The sequence below is a fragment of the Stomoxys calcitrans genome, chromosome 1, assembly GCF_963082655.1.
Source record: "Stomoxys calcitrans chromosome 1, idStoCalc2.1, whole genome shotgun sequence".
Classification (NCBI taxonomy): Eukaryota; Metazoa; Arthropoda; class Insecta; order Diptera; family Muscidae; genus Stomoxys; species Stomoxys calcitrans.
The window spans coordinates 146,292,266-146,310,192 of NC_081552.1; the positions used below are offsets into that span (position 1 = coordinate 146,292,266).

The 17,927-nt window shown below is 37.9% G+C and overlaps 1 protein-coding gene across 1 annotated transcript in view; it reads right to left on the reverse strand.

The window, feature by feature from the left end:
* LOC106094739 (odorant receptor 63a) overlaps positions 1 to 17,927 on the reverse strand; it is a 69,944-nt gene that overhangs the window by 26,624 nt on the left and 25,393 nt on the right. Inside the window, exons 2-4 of the mRNA XM_059370956.1 lie at positions 4,429 to 4,525; positions 4,228 to 4,366; positions 3,980 to 4,174 (exon numbers count right to left, since the gene is read on the reverse strand). Coding sequence (XP_059226939.1) covers positions 3,980 to 4,174; positions 4,228 to 4,366; positions 4,429 to 4,525 — 431 coding nt within the window. The remainder of the gene's footprint in view (positions 1 to 3,979; positions 4,175 to 4,227; positions 4,367 to 4,428; positions 4,526 to 17,927) is intronic.

Consider the following 17,927-nt stretch of genomic DNA (forward strand, 5'->3'; position numbering starts at 1 on the left):
TATATTTTATAAATATATATTAACCACCATAACACCCTACCATAAAAACTTGAAACCAATTATTAATTTCAACTTGAATTTTTTTAATTTCCTTTACCGCAATTGCGTTTAGTAATATGTGTGGTATAGCAAATATTTATAAATATAAGTCAATCACTAAATCATCCTAGAACAGAAAACTTTTCAATTTTTATTATCGCAACACTTTTGAGTTTGAGCTTTGTTATTTTCTTCACCACAATGATTGAAATTTTAAATTATGAGTAAGCATAGCAGGTATTATATGTTATCCACTGAAAACATGTTTACATAACACCCTAGTACAAAAACTGTTGCAGGCATATGTGGTACAGTATATTTTTATAAATATATATTAACCACTATAACACCCTACCATAAAAACTTTTGAGTTTTGTGGAAATATATATTTTTTATAAATATATGTTAACCACTGAAACATTTTTATGAATTAAATTTAGCTCATGAAAAATAAATATTAACCACTATAAAAATTCTGAGTTTTGTGGAAATATATATTTTTTATAAATATATGTTAACCACTGAAACATTTTTATGAATTAAATTTAGCTCATGAAAAATAAATATTAACCACTATAAAAATTCTATATGAAAATGAATTTGTGAAACTTCTCCAAGAGGCGGAGCTATGGTTATCATTTAACGTAAAATTTCATGATCCTACTGCTCGATCCATGTTCATTGTGGGATACTTGTATCATGTTGATAACTTAGACGAAAGAAATCCTGCAGTATATGTTGAAATTCAACTGGATGACTACGACGTGGTGTTATTTAGACGAATTATGTCAGAAAATTAATAAATAAAAAATAAACTAAAATTTCCTGGGGCTTGTCCCTTACAGCTTTTATTTTTAAATAAACTAATATATATGTCCTTTATTTACAATTGGAAATATTAAATATGTTACAATAAAATATAACCATTACAATAAAATATGACAAATAATAAAATAAACTAAATTATATATTAAAAAAATTTTTGGTTGGTGTTAAATTTCCTTGGGCTTTTCTTTTTAAATAAACTAAATTAAAAAATAAATAATAAGAGTTTATAAACAACTAAATAAAAAAATATACATAAATTAAAAAGATTTTTTTTCGGTTTTCAATTAAACTAAATTATATATTAAAAAAAATTTTTGGTTGGGGTTAAATTTCCTTGGGCTTTTCTTTTTAAATAAACTAAATTAAAAAATAAATAATAAGAGTTTATAAACAACTAAATAAAAAAATATACATAAATTAAAAAGATTTTTTTTCGGTTTTCAATTAAACTAAATTATATATTAAAAAAATTTTTGGTTGGGGTTAAATTTCCTTGGGCTTTTCTTTTTAAATAAACTAAATTAAAAAATAAATAATAAGAGTTTATAAACTACTAAATATACATAAATTAAAAAGATTTTTTTTTCGGTTTTCAATGAACTTTTTTTCTCTTTATTATATATAAAAAATATTAAATTATTGATTCAAATACTAATTTATAATTAGTTTCGCTAATTTTTTCCTTTTTAATTGATAAGACTCCACTATTAAGATCAGCCATGGCCTCATCATTAATATTATTAAACTTAAAATTTCATGATCCTACTGCTCGATCCATGTTCATTGTGGGATACTTGTATCATGTTGATAACTTAGACGAAAGAAATCCTGCAGTATATGTTGAAATTCAACTGGATGACTACGACGTGGTGTTATTTAGACGAATTATGTCAGAAAATTAATAAATAAAAAATAAACTAAAATTTCCTGGGGCTTGTCCCTTACAGCTTTTATTTTTAAATAAACTAATATATATGTCCTTTATTTACAATTGGAAATATTAAATATGTTACAATAAAATATAACCATTACAATAAAATATGACAAATAATAAAATAAACTAAATTATATATTAAAAAAATTTTTGGTTGGTGTTAAATTTCCTTGGGCTTTTCTTTTTAAATAAACTAAATTAAAAAATAAATAATAAGAGTTTATAAACAACTAAATAAAAAAATATACATAAATTAAAAAGATTTTTTTTCGGTTTTCAATTAAACTAAATTATATATTAAAAAAAATTTTTGGTTGGGGTTAAATTTCCTTGGGCTTTTCTTTTTAAATAAACTAAATTAAAAAATAAATAATAAGAGTTTATAAACAACTAAATAAAAAAATATACATAAATTAAAAAGATTTTTTTTCGGTTTTCAATTAAACTAAATTATATATTAAAAAAATTTTTGGTTGGGGTTAAATTTCCTTGGGCTTTTCTTTTTAAATAAACTAAATTAAAAAATAAATAATAAGAGTTTATAAACTACTAAATATACATAAATTAAAAAGATTTTTTTTTCGGTTTTCAATGAACTTTTTTTCTCTTTATTATATATAAAAAATATTAAATTATTGATTCAAATACTAATTTATAATTAGTTTCGCTAATTTTTTCCTTTTTAATTGATAAGACTCCACTATTAAGATCAGCCATGGCCTCATCATTAATATTATTAAACTTCTCCGGCAGGAACATAATATGATCACTTAATTCAATCATCAAGCGCATGCCAAATTTAGTCATCTTCCTTTCAGCTTGATGTATGATGAAGTACTCATCGAAAGGCATGTTGTTAATGGACAAAATAGTCTTCTTGAAAGAAGCCTGCTCCGATATTTCCTTTAAGTTTGATCCCATAATAAATATTTTCTTAAATTTTGAGTTGAAAATCAAATTGCTACTACATGTTTACTAACAATTTGTTCAGCTTTTTATACAAAAATTGCGTTAAAGGTTACCTCTCGGTACCAACCACAATTCTTTTTTTGCAGGATAACTATCGATACCAATCACATTTCTTATCACACTCCACTCTAATTATAAACAACTCAAACCACAATTCTTAACAATCATACACAATCATGCATAATCATTCTAATTTTAAACTACCCTCACCACAACTCTGGGCGATGAGTCATCATCGAAATCTGCCACTGCGCCCTGCGATCTGCGCCCTGCGATCTGCGCCCTGCGATCTGCGCCCTGCGATCTGCACCCTAATGTCCGTCCACACATTTCAACCGGCGGCCCGTATGTGCTCATACCCCCCTGCGGTCGCCACCTGCGCTACGATCGGCTGCGGTTGCGGTCGGGTGGGGTTATGACGTCATCAATGGGGTGGGGTGGGCTGCGGTTATGACGTCATCAATGGGGTGGGGTGGGGTTTGCGGTTTGGGGTGGGGTGGGGTTTGGGGTGGGGTGGGGTTATGACGTCATCGATGACTCATACTCTCGATACTCAAAGTTTCAGAACCCCCTTATATATACTACTGAAGTATTTGTGCACAATTTCAAGCGGCTAGTTTTACTCCTTTCAAAGTTAGCATGCTTTCGACAGACAGACGGACGGACATGGCTCGATCGACTTAAAATGTCATGACGATCAAGAATATATATTCTTTATGGGGTCTTAGACGAATATTTCGAGGAGTTACAAGCAGAATGACAAAATTAGTATACCCACATCCTATGGTGGAGGGTATAAAAATCAAAAGTACAACACTTGTATAAATATGTGTCTCAGTGGATGTTTATAATCATCACTAAATGTATGCTTTCCATAACCTTTTTTCTTTAAATTTATATACAAAAGGCCATGTCAGTCATGTGCACACTAGTAGAGGAATAATAAAAAATGCGAGCTAGCTCAGCCACATTTCGAAATGTATACCAATGAATGGATTAGGTAGCTTCTGTTTGCTTATACAGCAGCCCCATGTTTGCTTAAACAGCAGTAATGTCTGCTTTCCCATTTTCAGCAGACGAAAACAGCTGTTTTAGCAGACATTTTTGCTGTTTTGAGAAACAAATTTGGTTGAGCGTATTACTTAAATTGTAATCGCATAATTCGCACTTAAAACGTTTAGAAATCGATTTATTTTGCTTAATACTTACGCAGCATTGGTTCATAGTTCGGAGGAGCACCGTTCCAAGAATTGTAGATATTTACGATGACAGCCATTAAAAAATAGTTACTAATAATGGCCACACAGCAACAGATGTAGAATATCAACTGAGCATTAATATTTTTCCAGCTAGATTCAAGGATTTTGTCGACTCTACCTTTTATTCTTTCACACATGGGAAAGCCTAAAACGAAAAATAATTTATAATTTCTTGACGATTTTCAGGGCCTTCCCTACCCGTATGGAATATCTCAATTTGGCGAACAAATTCATGAGTTTGAGCTTTGTTTAGTAATACATAAAGTCTTCGCTGAATGAACAGGTAGTATATCATTTTAAAAACAGATATTAAAGTCTGGAACGCGGTACATACGCTCTATAATGGAATAAAATATTTTCATTAGTAATGTGTCACTGATTAAGAATTTTTTGTCATACTTCAGCTATTTTAGGGATATCTGTAATGCTTCGTACTGTATAACACCAATGAGCGTACATTGATATAAGGCTCGATACAATTAGAATAACATTAATGCTGAAAGAAGGAAAGTCAAATATCAAAATCGGATGGAAATTCCATGTAATATCATACACCTTGTAATATATTTATATACTGCCACTCATGAATTAGTTCTTAAGGCTTCATAAAATTTGTTAATGCTTCATTAAGTTTTGTGATTGCGGCCGTAAATATTTATTCCTTCAGATATCAAAAAATGTAGTACTCTACGGGGTCACGGGGGTCATTATGCACCATTTGTGAAAATTTCAAGAAAATCGGTTCAGCCGTTTCTAAGTCTATAGGAACACACAAACATACGAAGAAACAAACAAACAAACACAAATTGATTTTTATATATAAGATTTATTTTTAATATTTTGCCGCCGTTTTTCAAACATTCAACAAATTGTGTCTTCTTCTTCTTTTGTTCAAACAAAATTGGCTTGAATGATAGCCTTGAATGATTCTCCACCGTAGAAATGCAACATTTCTCCATTTAACCCCACCGCCGGATGTAGTGTTCGATTGTAATTGTGTTGCCGATTACAATCGAACACTACATCCGGCGGTGGGGTTAAATTTTTTGACAAACGAACACAAAATTGGGTTTGAGTGCAACATGTCGAAATAATGCAATACTTTTTTGCATAATCGAAATCATTATAAGTAAGGAATTCCGTGCCATTTACAAAATCCCTAATTGTATTCCATACCACGTCCTAAGATGTCTAATATTGTTTCCCCACTTAAGTTCCGAAGTGTGTAAGCCGCGAAAGCCGGGCAATGATATAGGAAATGCTTTAACCTCTCATCAGCTTGCCCACATTCTCTGCACATACTATGTGTTTTCTCACGACCCGGATCTCCCCACAGGATTTTCGCCTTCCTACCAACCGTTTCGCTGTTCCACAGTGTTACATGCGCCATCGTCTATCACATTCTTAGGTTAGGTTACGTAAGAGTTGCAGCCCTTTACAGACTCACTTAGACAATTTTTAGTCCACAGTACCGACAGACCAATGCCTCAGGAGGGAATCGACCCCCCCACTGGCAATCTGAACACCTTACCAACTCGCCTCTCGAGGCGCCTGATCACGGCCTTAACTCGGACTGCGTTGACCCGAAAGGCTTACAGACTCACTTAGACAATTTTTAGTCCACAGTAGCGCAGACCAATGCCTCAGATGGAAATCGAATACACGATCCCACCACTGGCAATCCGAACACGTTACCATCTCGGCTCTCGAGGCGCCTGATCACGCCCTTAACTCAGACTGCGTTGACCCGAAAGGCTTCGGGTTAACCACGTGTATTGACGTCAGTCCTCTCGCCTTCACTGCCAAATCGTCTGCTCTTAAATTCCCCCTTTCTCCGCTGTGGGCCTGCACTCAAACCATGCAAATCGTGCAGAGAAGGCGTTAATCTTCTTCTTACACTCTAAGAGCGTTCGTGACCTCACCGTCTTGATTGGTATCGCCCTTATGGCTAGTTAGTGTCCCTAAAGATGTAGCACTCGACGTTCTCGCGTGTACACACCACCTCACGCATTCCGTGATCGCCCGGATCTCTGCCTGCAGGATCGTATTATGGTCAGACAGTCGAAAACAGATCTCAGTCCCGGGGTTCTCAATTTAGACCCCAGGCCCACTCTGTCCCTAGCTTCGATCCATCTGCATAACATGATCTCCCAGAGTTCCGTCAATCCAAGACTGTGCCTCTGGCAGCAGTGTAACACTCGACCTCAAGTGTCATCTCAGGTATCCGATCGAAAACCTCTTGTACTGAATACAAGTCTAACAATTTTTACTCGACTCCGAATCTGGGAATATTGCTTTACCCCGACTCCGGAGGTTACTCCGAGAATATACATTTATTTAACAATACAAAAATTAAAAAAAAGAAATTAAACGAAATTCCTTTTTTTACCAAAGCTAATATGCTATTATAACAAAAACAAAAACAAGGTAAAGCGTGCTAAGTTCGGCCGGGCCGAATCTTATATACCCTCCACCATGGATCGCATTTGTCGAGTTCTTTTCACGGCATCTCTTCTTAGCCAAAAAAGGATATAAGAAAAGAATTGCTCTGCTATTAAAACGATATTAAGATATGGTCCGGTTCGGACCACAATTAAATTATATGTTGGAGACCTGTGTGCCCATTGGGGCTCACGAAGTAAAATAGAGAGAACGTTTTATATGGGATCTGTATCGGGCTATAGACCGATTCAGACCATAAAAAACACGTTTGTTGATGGTCATGAGAGGATCCATCGTACAAAATTTCAGGCATATCGGATAATAATTGCGACCTCTAGGGGTCAAGAAGTAAAGATCCCAGATCGGTTTATATGGCAGCTATATCAGGTTATGAACCGATTTGAACCTTATTTGACACAGTTGTTGAAAGTAAAAATGAAATACGTCATGCAAAATTGTAGCCAAATCGGATAGGAATTGCGCCCTCTAGAAGCTCAAGAAGTCAAATCCCCAGAACTGTTTATATGACAGCTATATCAGGTTATGGACCGATTTCAATCATACTTGGCACAGTTGTTGGATATCATAACGAAATACTTCGTGCAAAAGTTCATTCAAATCGGATAAGAATTGTGCCCTTTAGAGGCTCAAGAAGTCAAGACCCAAGATCGGTTTATATGGCAGCTATATCAGGTTATGGACCGATTTGAACCATACTTGGCACAGTTGTTGGATATAATAACAAAACACGTCGTGCAAAATTTCATTTCAATCGGGTAAGAATTGCGCACTCTAGAGGCTTAAGAATTCAAGACACAATATCGTTTTATATGGAAGCTATACCAGGTTATGAACCGATTTGAGCCTTATTTGACACAGTTGTTGAAAGTAAAAATAAAATACGTCATGCAAAATTTCAGCCAAATCCGATAGGAATTGCTCCCTCTAGAAGCTCAAGAACTCAAATCCCCAGATCTCTTTATATGACTGTGCCATACTTGGCACAGTTATTGGATATAATAACAAAACACGTCGTGTAAAATTTCTTTCTAATCGGATAAGAATTGCGCACGTTAGAGGCCCAAGAAGTCTAGACCCAAGATCGGTTTATATGGCAGCTATATCAGGTTATGGACCGATTTGAACCATGCTTAGCACAGTTGTTGGATATCATAACAAAACACGCCGTGCAAAATTTCATTCCAATCGGATAAGAATTGCGCACTCTAGAGGCTTAAGAAGTCAAGACACAAGATCGGTTTATATGGCACCTATATCAGGTTATGGACCGATTTGAACCATACTTCGCACATTTGTTGGATATCATAACAAAATACGTCGTGCAAATTTTCATTCCAATCGGATAAGAATTGCGCACTCTAGAGGCTCAAGAAGTCAAGACCCAAGATCGGTTTATATGGCAGCTATATCAAACCATGTACCGATATGGCCCATTTACAATACCAACCGACCTACACTAATAAGAAATATTTGTGCAAAATTTGAAGCGGCTAGATTTACTCCTTCGGAAGTTAGCGTGCTTTCGACAGACAGACGGACGGACGGACAGACAGACGGACGGACAGACGGACGGACAGACGGGCGGACAGACGGACGGACAGACGGACGGACAGACGGACGGACATGTCTAGATCGACATAAAATGTCACGACGATCAAGAATATATATACTTTATGGGGTCTCAGACGAATATTTCGAGTAGTTACAAACAGAATGACGAAATTAGTATACCCCCCATCTTATGGTGGAAGGTATAAAAATTATGAATTTTTATACCCTATATATATATATATATATATATATATATATATATATATATATATATATATATATATATATATATATATATATATATATATATATATATATATATATATATATATATATATATATATATATATATATATATATATATATATATATATATATATATATATATATATATATATATATATATATATATATATATATATATATATATATATATATAAATATATATTCTTTATCGTCGTGACATTTTATGTCGTTCTAGCCATGTCCGTCCGTCCGTCTGTCTGTCGAAAGCACGCTAACTTCCGAAGGAGTAAAGCTAGCCGCTTGAAATTTTGCACAAATACTTCTAATTAGTGTAGGTCGGTTGGTATTGTAAATGGGCCATATCGGTTCATGTTTTGATAAAGCTGCCATATAAACCGATCTTGGGTCTTGACTTCTTGAGCCTCTAGAGTGCGCAATTCTTATCCGATTGGGATGAAATTTTGCACGACGTGTTTTGTTATGATATCCAACAACTGTGCTAAGTATGGTTCAAATCGGTTCATAACCTGATATAGCTGCCATATAAACCGATCTTGGGTCTTGACTTCTTGAGCCTCTAGAGTGCACAATTCTTATCCGATTGGGATGAAATTTTGCACGACATGTTTTGTTGTGATATGCAACAACTGTGCCAAGTGTGGTTCAAATCGGTTCATAACCTGATATAGCTGTCATATAAACAGATCTGGGGACTTGACTTCTTGAGCTTCTAGAGGGCCCAATTCCTATCCGATTTGGTTGAAAATTTTCATGAAGTATTTTATTCTTACTTTCAACATCTGTGTCAAAGAGGGTTCAAATCGGTTCATAACCTGATATAGCTGCCATATAAACCGATCTGGGATCTTGACTTCTTGAGCCTCTAGAGGTCGCAATTATTATCCGATTTGCCTGAAACTTTGTACTACGGATCCTCTCATGACCATCAACATACGTGTTTATTATGATCTGAATCGATTTATAGCCCGATACAGCTCCCATATAAATCGATCTCTCTATTTTACTTCTTGAGCCCCCAAAAGGGCGCAATTCTTATTCGAATTGGCTGACATTTTACACAGGTCTCCAACATATAATTTAATTGTGGTGCTAACCGCACCATATCTTGATATCGCTCCAACAGCAGAGCAAATCTTTTCTTATATCCTTTTTTACCTAAGAAGATATGCCGGGAAAAGAACTTGACAAATGCGATCCATGGTGGAGGGTATATAAGATTCGGCTCGGCCGAACTTAGCACGCTTTTACTTGTTTATGGTCATTTTGCGATGAAAAATGGATTTTAAATGAATTTGACAAAACCGCACCTGCTTTAAAATGAGTAGGCTTATCGCCATTAAATTATTTTTTAATATAGAAACCATCAAGACTTCAGAAATTTCACCCCTAAGAATTTTAAGCATTTTTATGTATTTTGCATATTTTTTCAGTAAATGGAACATTCTCTCCTCCCAGAGAGACAGGTGCAACTGTAAGTAATTTGTATCTCCTGCTGAAAATAACTACTTCTGACTTGCACGGATTTACTCCTAGACCACTTCCTGTAGCCCGCTTCGCTATTGCACGTAGAGCTGCCTAAAGTATATCTCTAAGAATCCTGGGAAAAGAAGAAATTGTGGAACATTTTGAGAAGAATGCGTTCAAAAAGGCTCTTGAGTGAAAATTGACCGAAACATACACATATTTTGGAGTTACTTACTTATTCTGAAATTTAACGAAATTCACCAATTCTTCCCGCCGAATTTCTTGAGGATCGGATAACTACAAACCATATTATTGCAATATTAGTCCAAAACGGATGATGACATATGAAACCTATATATATATAGAAATCTAAACAGATAGACATAGGTAAATTTGTGGTAAATTTAAAGATGACCACAGTAGTGGAGCCATGCATAATAAGCATTAGCATTGAAAATTGTCTAACAATGTAACGAAATTAAGCAATCGATACATTAAGCCGATACTTCTGTACAGATTTTGCACACACTTTCTTAAAAACTACAGGAATTGCGATACTTTAAACTTCGTTTACTGATTTATTCCGTTATAAAATATTATAGTATTATTTTTTTTATAGGCTCATACTATATTCGTTTTACGCCGATTACATTTTTGAGCTAATTGATTTTAAAGCAAAATGAAATGCTGATTTCGTTTCGTAGGACATTGCTTCATTACTTATAGTAAAATTTAGATAAAATTGTTTTTTTAAAATGGTTATTTTCGTAATGTTTCTTAAAAGTAATCGCGAAAAAGGGGTTTCAACGGTGAAAAACGAATATAGCAGCCATATAACGGAGAAAAAGTATTGACGATTTTTTTCGACAAAATCTGAAATAGTAGGTTTGATTAGTCCCTTTAAATATCGTCAGCCTAATGCTATCTTGTTCCATACGCCATTTTGTGCAATAGAGAAGAACGCACTGGGCCAAAAAGGATGGTTTGTTTTTACAAAGGTAAGAGTAGGACATCCAGCGAACTGCTCAAATACAAACAGCATGACTATGTCAAAGGAAGGTCGGTGAAGACTGCCCTGCACGAGTTTGTGCATAAAATAGAAGAATCCTTCGATGCCAGGACGTACATTGGCGGTACGCATTGACATCGAGGGGGTTTTTAGCAATGTGCGAACCGAAACACTGATCCAATCCTTGGACATGTACCGGTTGCTAAGAGACTGGATAAACCATATGCTAAGGAACCATAAGGTAAAATGCATCCAACAAGGGGCATTTTATAGCCACTCCTATGGATGACCACCAACAATAATTTATTGCGGATGCTGATTGAAGAGGGATTTGAACCAGTCTGCTACGCAGGCGATGTTATAGGTTAGGTTAGGTTGAAAAGAGGGTGCAGATATTAATCCGCCCCATGCCACTATGGACATACACCTAAGCCAGCCATCGGCTTATCGTGCGCTCTAAAAACTATAAAGTAACCTCTAAAAGAAAATTTTATGTTAAGAATTCCGTGCTACTTACAAAATCCTTAATTGTTTTCAACACCACTTCCCTAAGTTGGTTCATGTCTGATATTGTGTTTCCACCTAAGTGCCGGTATCTGTTGCACGCGAAAGAAGGGCAGTGACAAAAGAAATGCTCCAACGTCTCATCATCTTCCCCGCATGCCCTACACGTGCTATCACTTGCCGTACCGATTTTGCATAAGAGCGCTCGTAGTCTATAGCTATACTGACATTCTCCATTGCTTCTTTTCAGTAAAAGCCTCGCCTTCTCACGATCTAAATCCCCCCATAGGATTTTCGCCGTCCTACCAACCGTTTCGCTGTTCCACAATGTTGCATGCGCATTCGTCGCCCACCCCCTTAACACGGACTGCGTCGACCCGAAAGGCTTCGGGTTAACCAAGTTTATTGACGGCAGTCCTCTGGCCTTCACCGCCAAATCGTCTGCCCTTTCATTTCCCCTTACTCCGTTATGGCCCGGCACCCAAACGATGCGGATTTTCCCATCCTCAGAGAAAGCGTTAATCTCCTTCTTACACTGCAAGACTGTTCGTGACTTTACCGTCCTGGTTGTTAAAGCCCTTATGGCAATTTTACTGTCGGTAAAGATGTTCACCCTCGACGTCCTCGCGTTAGCACCACACCACTTCACGCATTCCGTGATCGCCCGGATCTCCACCTGCAGGACCGTATTATGGTCAGGCAGTCTAAACCAGATCTCAGTCCCAGGATTCTCAAAGAGAGTTCCTTCCTCCTTCTCCTCCCTGTGGAAGACCTCCTACTTCTCTGCGACCAAACCTTCGTTTTGCTTGCCCAAGAATTCCAACATGCGTTCCGTCGCAAATACTGTCCCATCCCTTGAGCTGCCTTTGAGAACAGGGAGATATCCATCTTTTTCACCAGGCCGAGCCCTCCCAGAGAGCGTGAATACCTCTGACGAGCTGTTTGACGGTATCAATACATTCCGCCGACGCAAAGCCAGCGTCAAGATGTCTCCTCTAAAGTTGCAGCTCATCATTTGTATGTGTTCAAAAATCCAATCGTTTACCAGAACTTCCACTTAGGACCGATGATCTGGTGGAATCCTACCGGATGCACAGCCGATATTGATGACTGCATAAGTCAGCTCATCTCTGTTGTGCCTCCTTACCATTCTCGGCGACCATCTTCCCCTTCCGCTAGTGCTGTGGTCTCCTTTTGGAAGTCGCAGTCCTCCATGAAGACTCAGGGGCCGTGCGCGCTTTCTTCGTTCCTGTTCCAACTTTGTCTACCTCCGCAGGACACTGTCTGGAGTCTCCATTGCGGGATGGCTGGCTTGGTTTTCCCATATTACTTGAAAGCGGGGAGCTCTTTTTCTTCTTCCGCTTTGTAGCAGTGCTATGCTCTTCGGGAGATCTGATTCTTTTTCCAGCTCCATAGAAGTGCTTGGAATGTCAGTTCTATCCCTTCCAGCATCCTGCACTTTCGCCCGATTACGCTGCCGGTACATACAAAGCCATCGCTCAATTCTGCTGCTATCCCGATGCCCTCATCTCTCGATTCGGCTGCGAAGACTGTTTCATTGAAACAATCGTTGTCTGAATACGAGTCAGAAACTCCAACTTTACTAAAAGGCTGGGGACGAACTGTGCATCCCTCTGGTTTATCCGTCTCTTCCTCATTAATTAGTCAGGCGATGTTATAATACCTCTAAGAGGTAAGGACCCAATCAGCTATGTAGAAGGCCAGAAAGGGTCTTGCAAATGGCTTACGACTGGGCTAGACTCAGGGTTCTCAATGTTATCCCAGAGAAAACTGAAGTTTGCCTTTTCACGAGGAAGACGAAAGTATGGCATTTTGACGCATTACATTTCCTCAATAGAACGTTTTTGATATCTGACTAGGTCAAATATTTAGGAGTGATCTGGGACAGAAACTGAATTGGAAGTGTCACATTAAAGAGCGTACTGAGATGGCTCACAAATGTGTGGCACTATTTAGACAGGCCGTAGGTTCGAAGTGGGGTTTGAATCGAAGGAAAGTCCACTGGCTCTACAGGAGCGTGATTAGAGCTATACTTGCTAACACCGCAGTAGATTGGTGGACTGCGATGGAAAAAAGTGCAACGCAAGGATAAAACAACAAGTTCAGAGAACATATTGCCTTGTCATAAGCGGAGCGATAAGGGCCACGCCCACTAGGGCAAAGTAGACTATTGTAGTCTACTTATTGTAGTCTACCATAGACATAGAGATAATGTGTGAGGCAGCCACTGCGGCTATGAGACTTAAGGCGATGGGATAATGGATAGAGGAGAGGAGCAGGTCATACTATCGCGGTATAATCGAGGCGATGATCGAATATCTGAGATGACACTTGAGGTCGAGTGCGACGCGCTTTTGCCAGCGGGACAGTCTTCGATTGACGTATCTCTGGTATTGCCATCTGGGAGATCATGCTATACAGAAGGATCAAATCTAGAGGACAAAGTGGACCTAGGGAACTACATTGAGAACTCAGGGACTGAAATCTGTTTTCGACTGACTGGCAGGCAGAGATCCGGGCGATCACGGAATGCGTGAGGTGGTGTGGACGTCGCGAGGACGTCGAGTGTGAACATCTTTACGGACAGGTAAGGCAACGTACCGTCTTGGAGTGTAAGAAGGAGATTAACGCCTTATCTGAGAATAACACAATCCGCACCATTTGGATGCCAGGTCACAGCGGCGTTACTGGGAATGAAAGAGCAGACTATTTGGCAGTGAAGGTTAGACGACTGCCGTCAATATACATGGTTAACCCAACGTATCTCTGGTAGCATGTGTACGGCATGCGGAGAAGATGATGAGACGTTGGAGCATTTCCTATGTTATTGCACGGCTTTCGCGGCTGACAGACATATGCACTCAGATGGGGACACAATTCCATACTTGAAGGATTTTCATTAAGGATTTTGTAATTAGCACGGTATTTCTAACTTAGATTTTCTTTTTTCGAGGCCACTTCTTATTATTTAGAGCGCACAGCAAGCAGATTACCCTTATACCCTTATACCCTCCAATATAGATCACATTTGTCAAGTTCTTAGCCCGAAATCTTTTGATATGCAAACAAGAGATAATGGATAAAAATAGCTAAGCTATTGTAGTTATGCCAAATTACGAAGCGATTGGGGCCATACTTGGTGTGGCTGTTGGAAACCAAAGTAAGTCATTGTGCAAAATTTTAGCCAAATTGAAAAAGAGTTGCCCCCTATAGTGGCTCAAGAAGTAAAATCGGTAGATCTGTTTATAAAGTAAGTATGTTAAATGTCACAAAATAGTCGTTGAACAAAATTTCCGATATGAACTGCCCTGATTGAATATAAACGTTGTTTAATTATACCAAGATTAATATTTTTTCTGTGCAGGGCATCAACAAGCTTTCGCCATCTAGCTCTATCGTTGGCCAAAACCTCTCTTTTCATACAGCGGATCCATGTATTTATCTGGTGTCCCCTCCTTCACTGTCCTTACGGGTTCCAGTCTAAGACATTTCTCGATGTATCATCACGCGGTCGGCGTAGGATATGACCCAACCATTTCCATTTTCTCTTCCGGATTTCTACATCGACAGGAATATATTTGTTTTTACTTGCAAATTGGCCACTAAATTCGAAGTATTTGTCATAAGCAGCGATTTATAAAAACTTGGATTTTGCTGGCAGTCGCTTGAGTCAAGTTCTAGTTCCACCACTGTTTAAGATTCTGACTTTTGTATTATATGAGATGTCACTGCATCTCCAAACTTTGTTGAGTTTACGAAAGGCGCTTCTAGCCTTTTTGATACGTTCACGTTTGTCTGCTTCTGATCCTCCGTCCTTTATAACTTTGATGGGAAAATAGGAAAAGCTATCAACATCTTCGATGACATGGCCGTTTATAATGAGCGGTGTCAGATTATTGTTCCCATACGCATTGACTTGGTCTTAGCTATATTTATTTTCAGGCATACTTTGGGAGTGTTTTCGTTCTAGCGTTCCAGTTTTGCTTTTATGTGCTCAAAGCAATGCGCATAGAGGCATACACAATCCCCGTTGTCTCTAAGGAAGTTGTTTATACATCAGCGAATGTCATAAGGAGACTCAGCATTTGTCGCTTTTATGAAGGAATCTAGTAAAATTAAAAAAACGAGAAAAAACGTCTCGAAAGAGAAACACACAGAAATTCTGAAAAATAGCGTCGCCGATAAGATGCACCGCTGCTTCACTCCTTTACCGATCCCGAAAGGGCGGTTCTCTTTTCCATTGAAACGGACCGAGACTTCCGCATTTCTATAAAGCTCCCTAATTAGCGTCACGATCTTTTCAGGGATGCCCTTATTCAATAGCGTGGTCCACATTGATCTTCGCGACACTGTGTCAAAAGCACACTCGAAGTCGATGAGTAAAAGTTATAGGTATGTACAAGGTTCTGCTGACTGTTCAATGATTTTACGCAGGGAGCTAATGTGGTCGGCACAAGAATGTCCTGGCCGAAAACCTGCTTGTTTCTTCCTCAAAATGCTGTCAAGTGTAGGCGAAATACCCAGTTTTTGCAATGGGTGAGGATACCCTTCTTTGGAATTGTGACCACGATCCTCTTCTTACATTCCGAGGGGGGCCTCTCTGATTACATTATGATACAGGCCTCTCTGATTACATTGTGATACAATACTTGAAATAAATGTGAAGGGATTCTAGTACACCAATTCTGTTTTGTTGGAGTCCACGGAAAACGAAAGTCATTTTTCTGGGTCACTTCGTTAAGTGGTTTTATGACGCAAAATTTAAAGAAAAACACGTTTTCGTAGATTTTGAGTTTCAAACGTGAATAAAATTTTTATTCCACAAAAGATTTCGATGACTCTTAGCTCTTTTGAAGATCACAACAGTGTCTTTCAAAAAGGTTACAGTTGCTGAAATATGAAAAAAGCACCAAAAATACAAAACAACATTTTCCTCGGTCTCTATTCTGCTTAAAAGACACCAAACAATATATATTTGCCACAGTGAAAAGTGAAATTAAATAAGCTTTCCAAAATTGGAAATAACAATAAAATCGGTTGAAATAGGTGCCTTACCCAAATTTTTATGTTTCAACTTTTTTTTACTTAGAAATTTCTTAAAATAAATTACTTATGTCCCGGCCGACGCGGAATAACTATGAGCACCACACAGGCTGGTACTTTGAGCTCCGACTTGTGTGGTTTCCTTCGTTACCATTGAAAGCATAGCTGAAAGCTACCGGGCGCGTCCACAGGTTGCGGATGGTGGAAACCTCCGTTTTTATGCGGAGTTCATACTGCGCCAAATCCTGGAAAAGACCCGAGATGGACAAATCAACACCTACCATCTCTTTGTTAACTACAAAGCCGCTTTCGATACTCCTTTACGTTCAAAGGTATTTCAAGTAATGTCTGAGTTTAGTATCCCTGAAAAATTAATTAATATAATAAGAATCTCTCCGAACCATTCAATACCAAACGAGGTTTCAGACAAGGAGACAGCCTATCGTTTGATCTCTATAATATCCTGCTGGAGAAGATTATACGAGATGCAGATGTGAATAGATAAGGCACACTAATCACAAGAGAACACATGTTACTCGCCTATGCCGACGACATCGACATCATAGGTCGGTCACCGGAAGTAGTAACTGTAGCCTTTGAAAGAATCGAAAGAGAGTCCGTGGGAATGGGTCTGGCAGTAAATGGACATAAAACGAAATGGATGGTTTCAACTCCCAAACGCCTTGTAAATCCGAGCAGATAACAAGTAAAAGCGTGCTAAGTTCGGCCGGGCCGAATCTTATATACCCTCCACCATGGATCGCATTTCTCGAGTTCTTTTCCCGGCATCTCTTCTTAGGCAAAAAAGGATATAAGAAAAGAGTTGCTCTGCTATTAAAACGATATCAAGATATGGTCCGGTTCGGACCACAATTAAATTATATGTTGGAGACCTGTGTAAAATTTCAGCCAATTCGTATAAGAATTGCGCCCATTGGGGCTCACGATGGAAAATAGAGAGAACGATTTATATGGGATCTGTATCGGGCTATAGACCGATTCAGACCATAATAAACACGTTTGTTGATCGTCATGAGAGGATCCATCGTACAAAATTTCAGGTATATCGGATAATAATTGCGACCTCTAGGGGTCAAGAAGTCAAGATCCCAGATCGGTTTATATGGCAGCTATATCAGGTTATGAACCGATTTGAACCTTATTTGACACAGTTGTTGAAAGTAAAAATAAAATACGTCATGCAAAATTTTAGCCAAATCGGATAGGAATTGCGCCCTCTAGAAGCTCAAGAAGTCAAATCCCCAGATCTATTTATATGACAGCTATATCAGGATATGAACCGATTTGAACCATACTTGGCACAGTTGTTGGATATCACAACGATATCGTGCAAAAATTCATTCAAATCGGATAAGAATTGTGCCTTCTAGAGGCTGAAGAAGTCAAGACCCAAGATCGGTTTATATGGCAGCTATATCAGGTTATGGACCGATTCAAACTATACTTGGCATAGTTGTTGGATATCATAGCAAAACACGTCGTGCAAAATTTCATTCCAATCGGATAAGAATTGCGCACGCTAGAGGCTCAAGAAGTCAAGATCCAAGATCGGTTT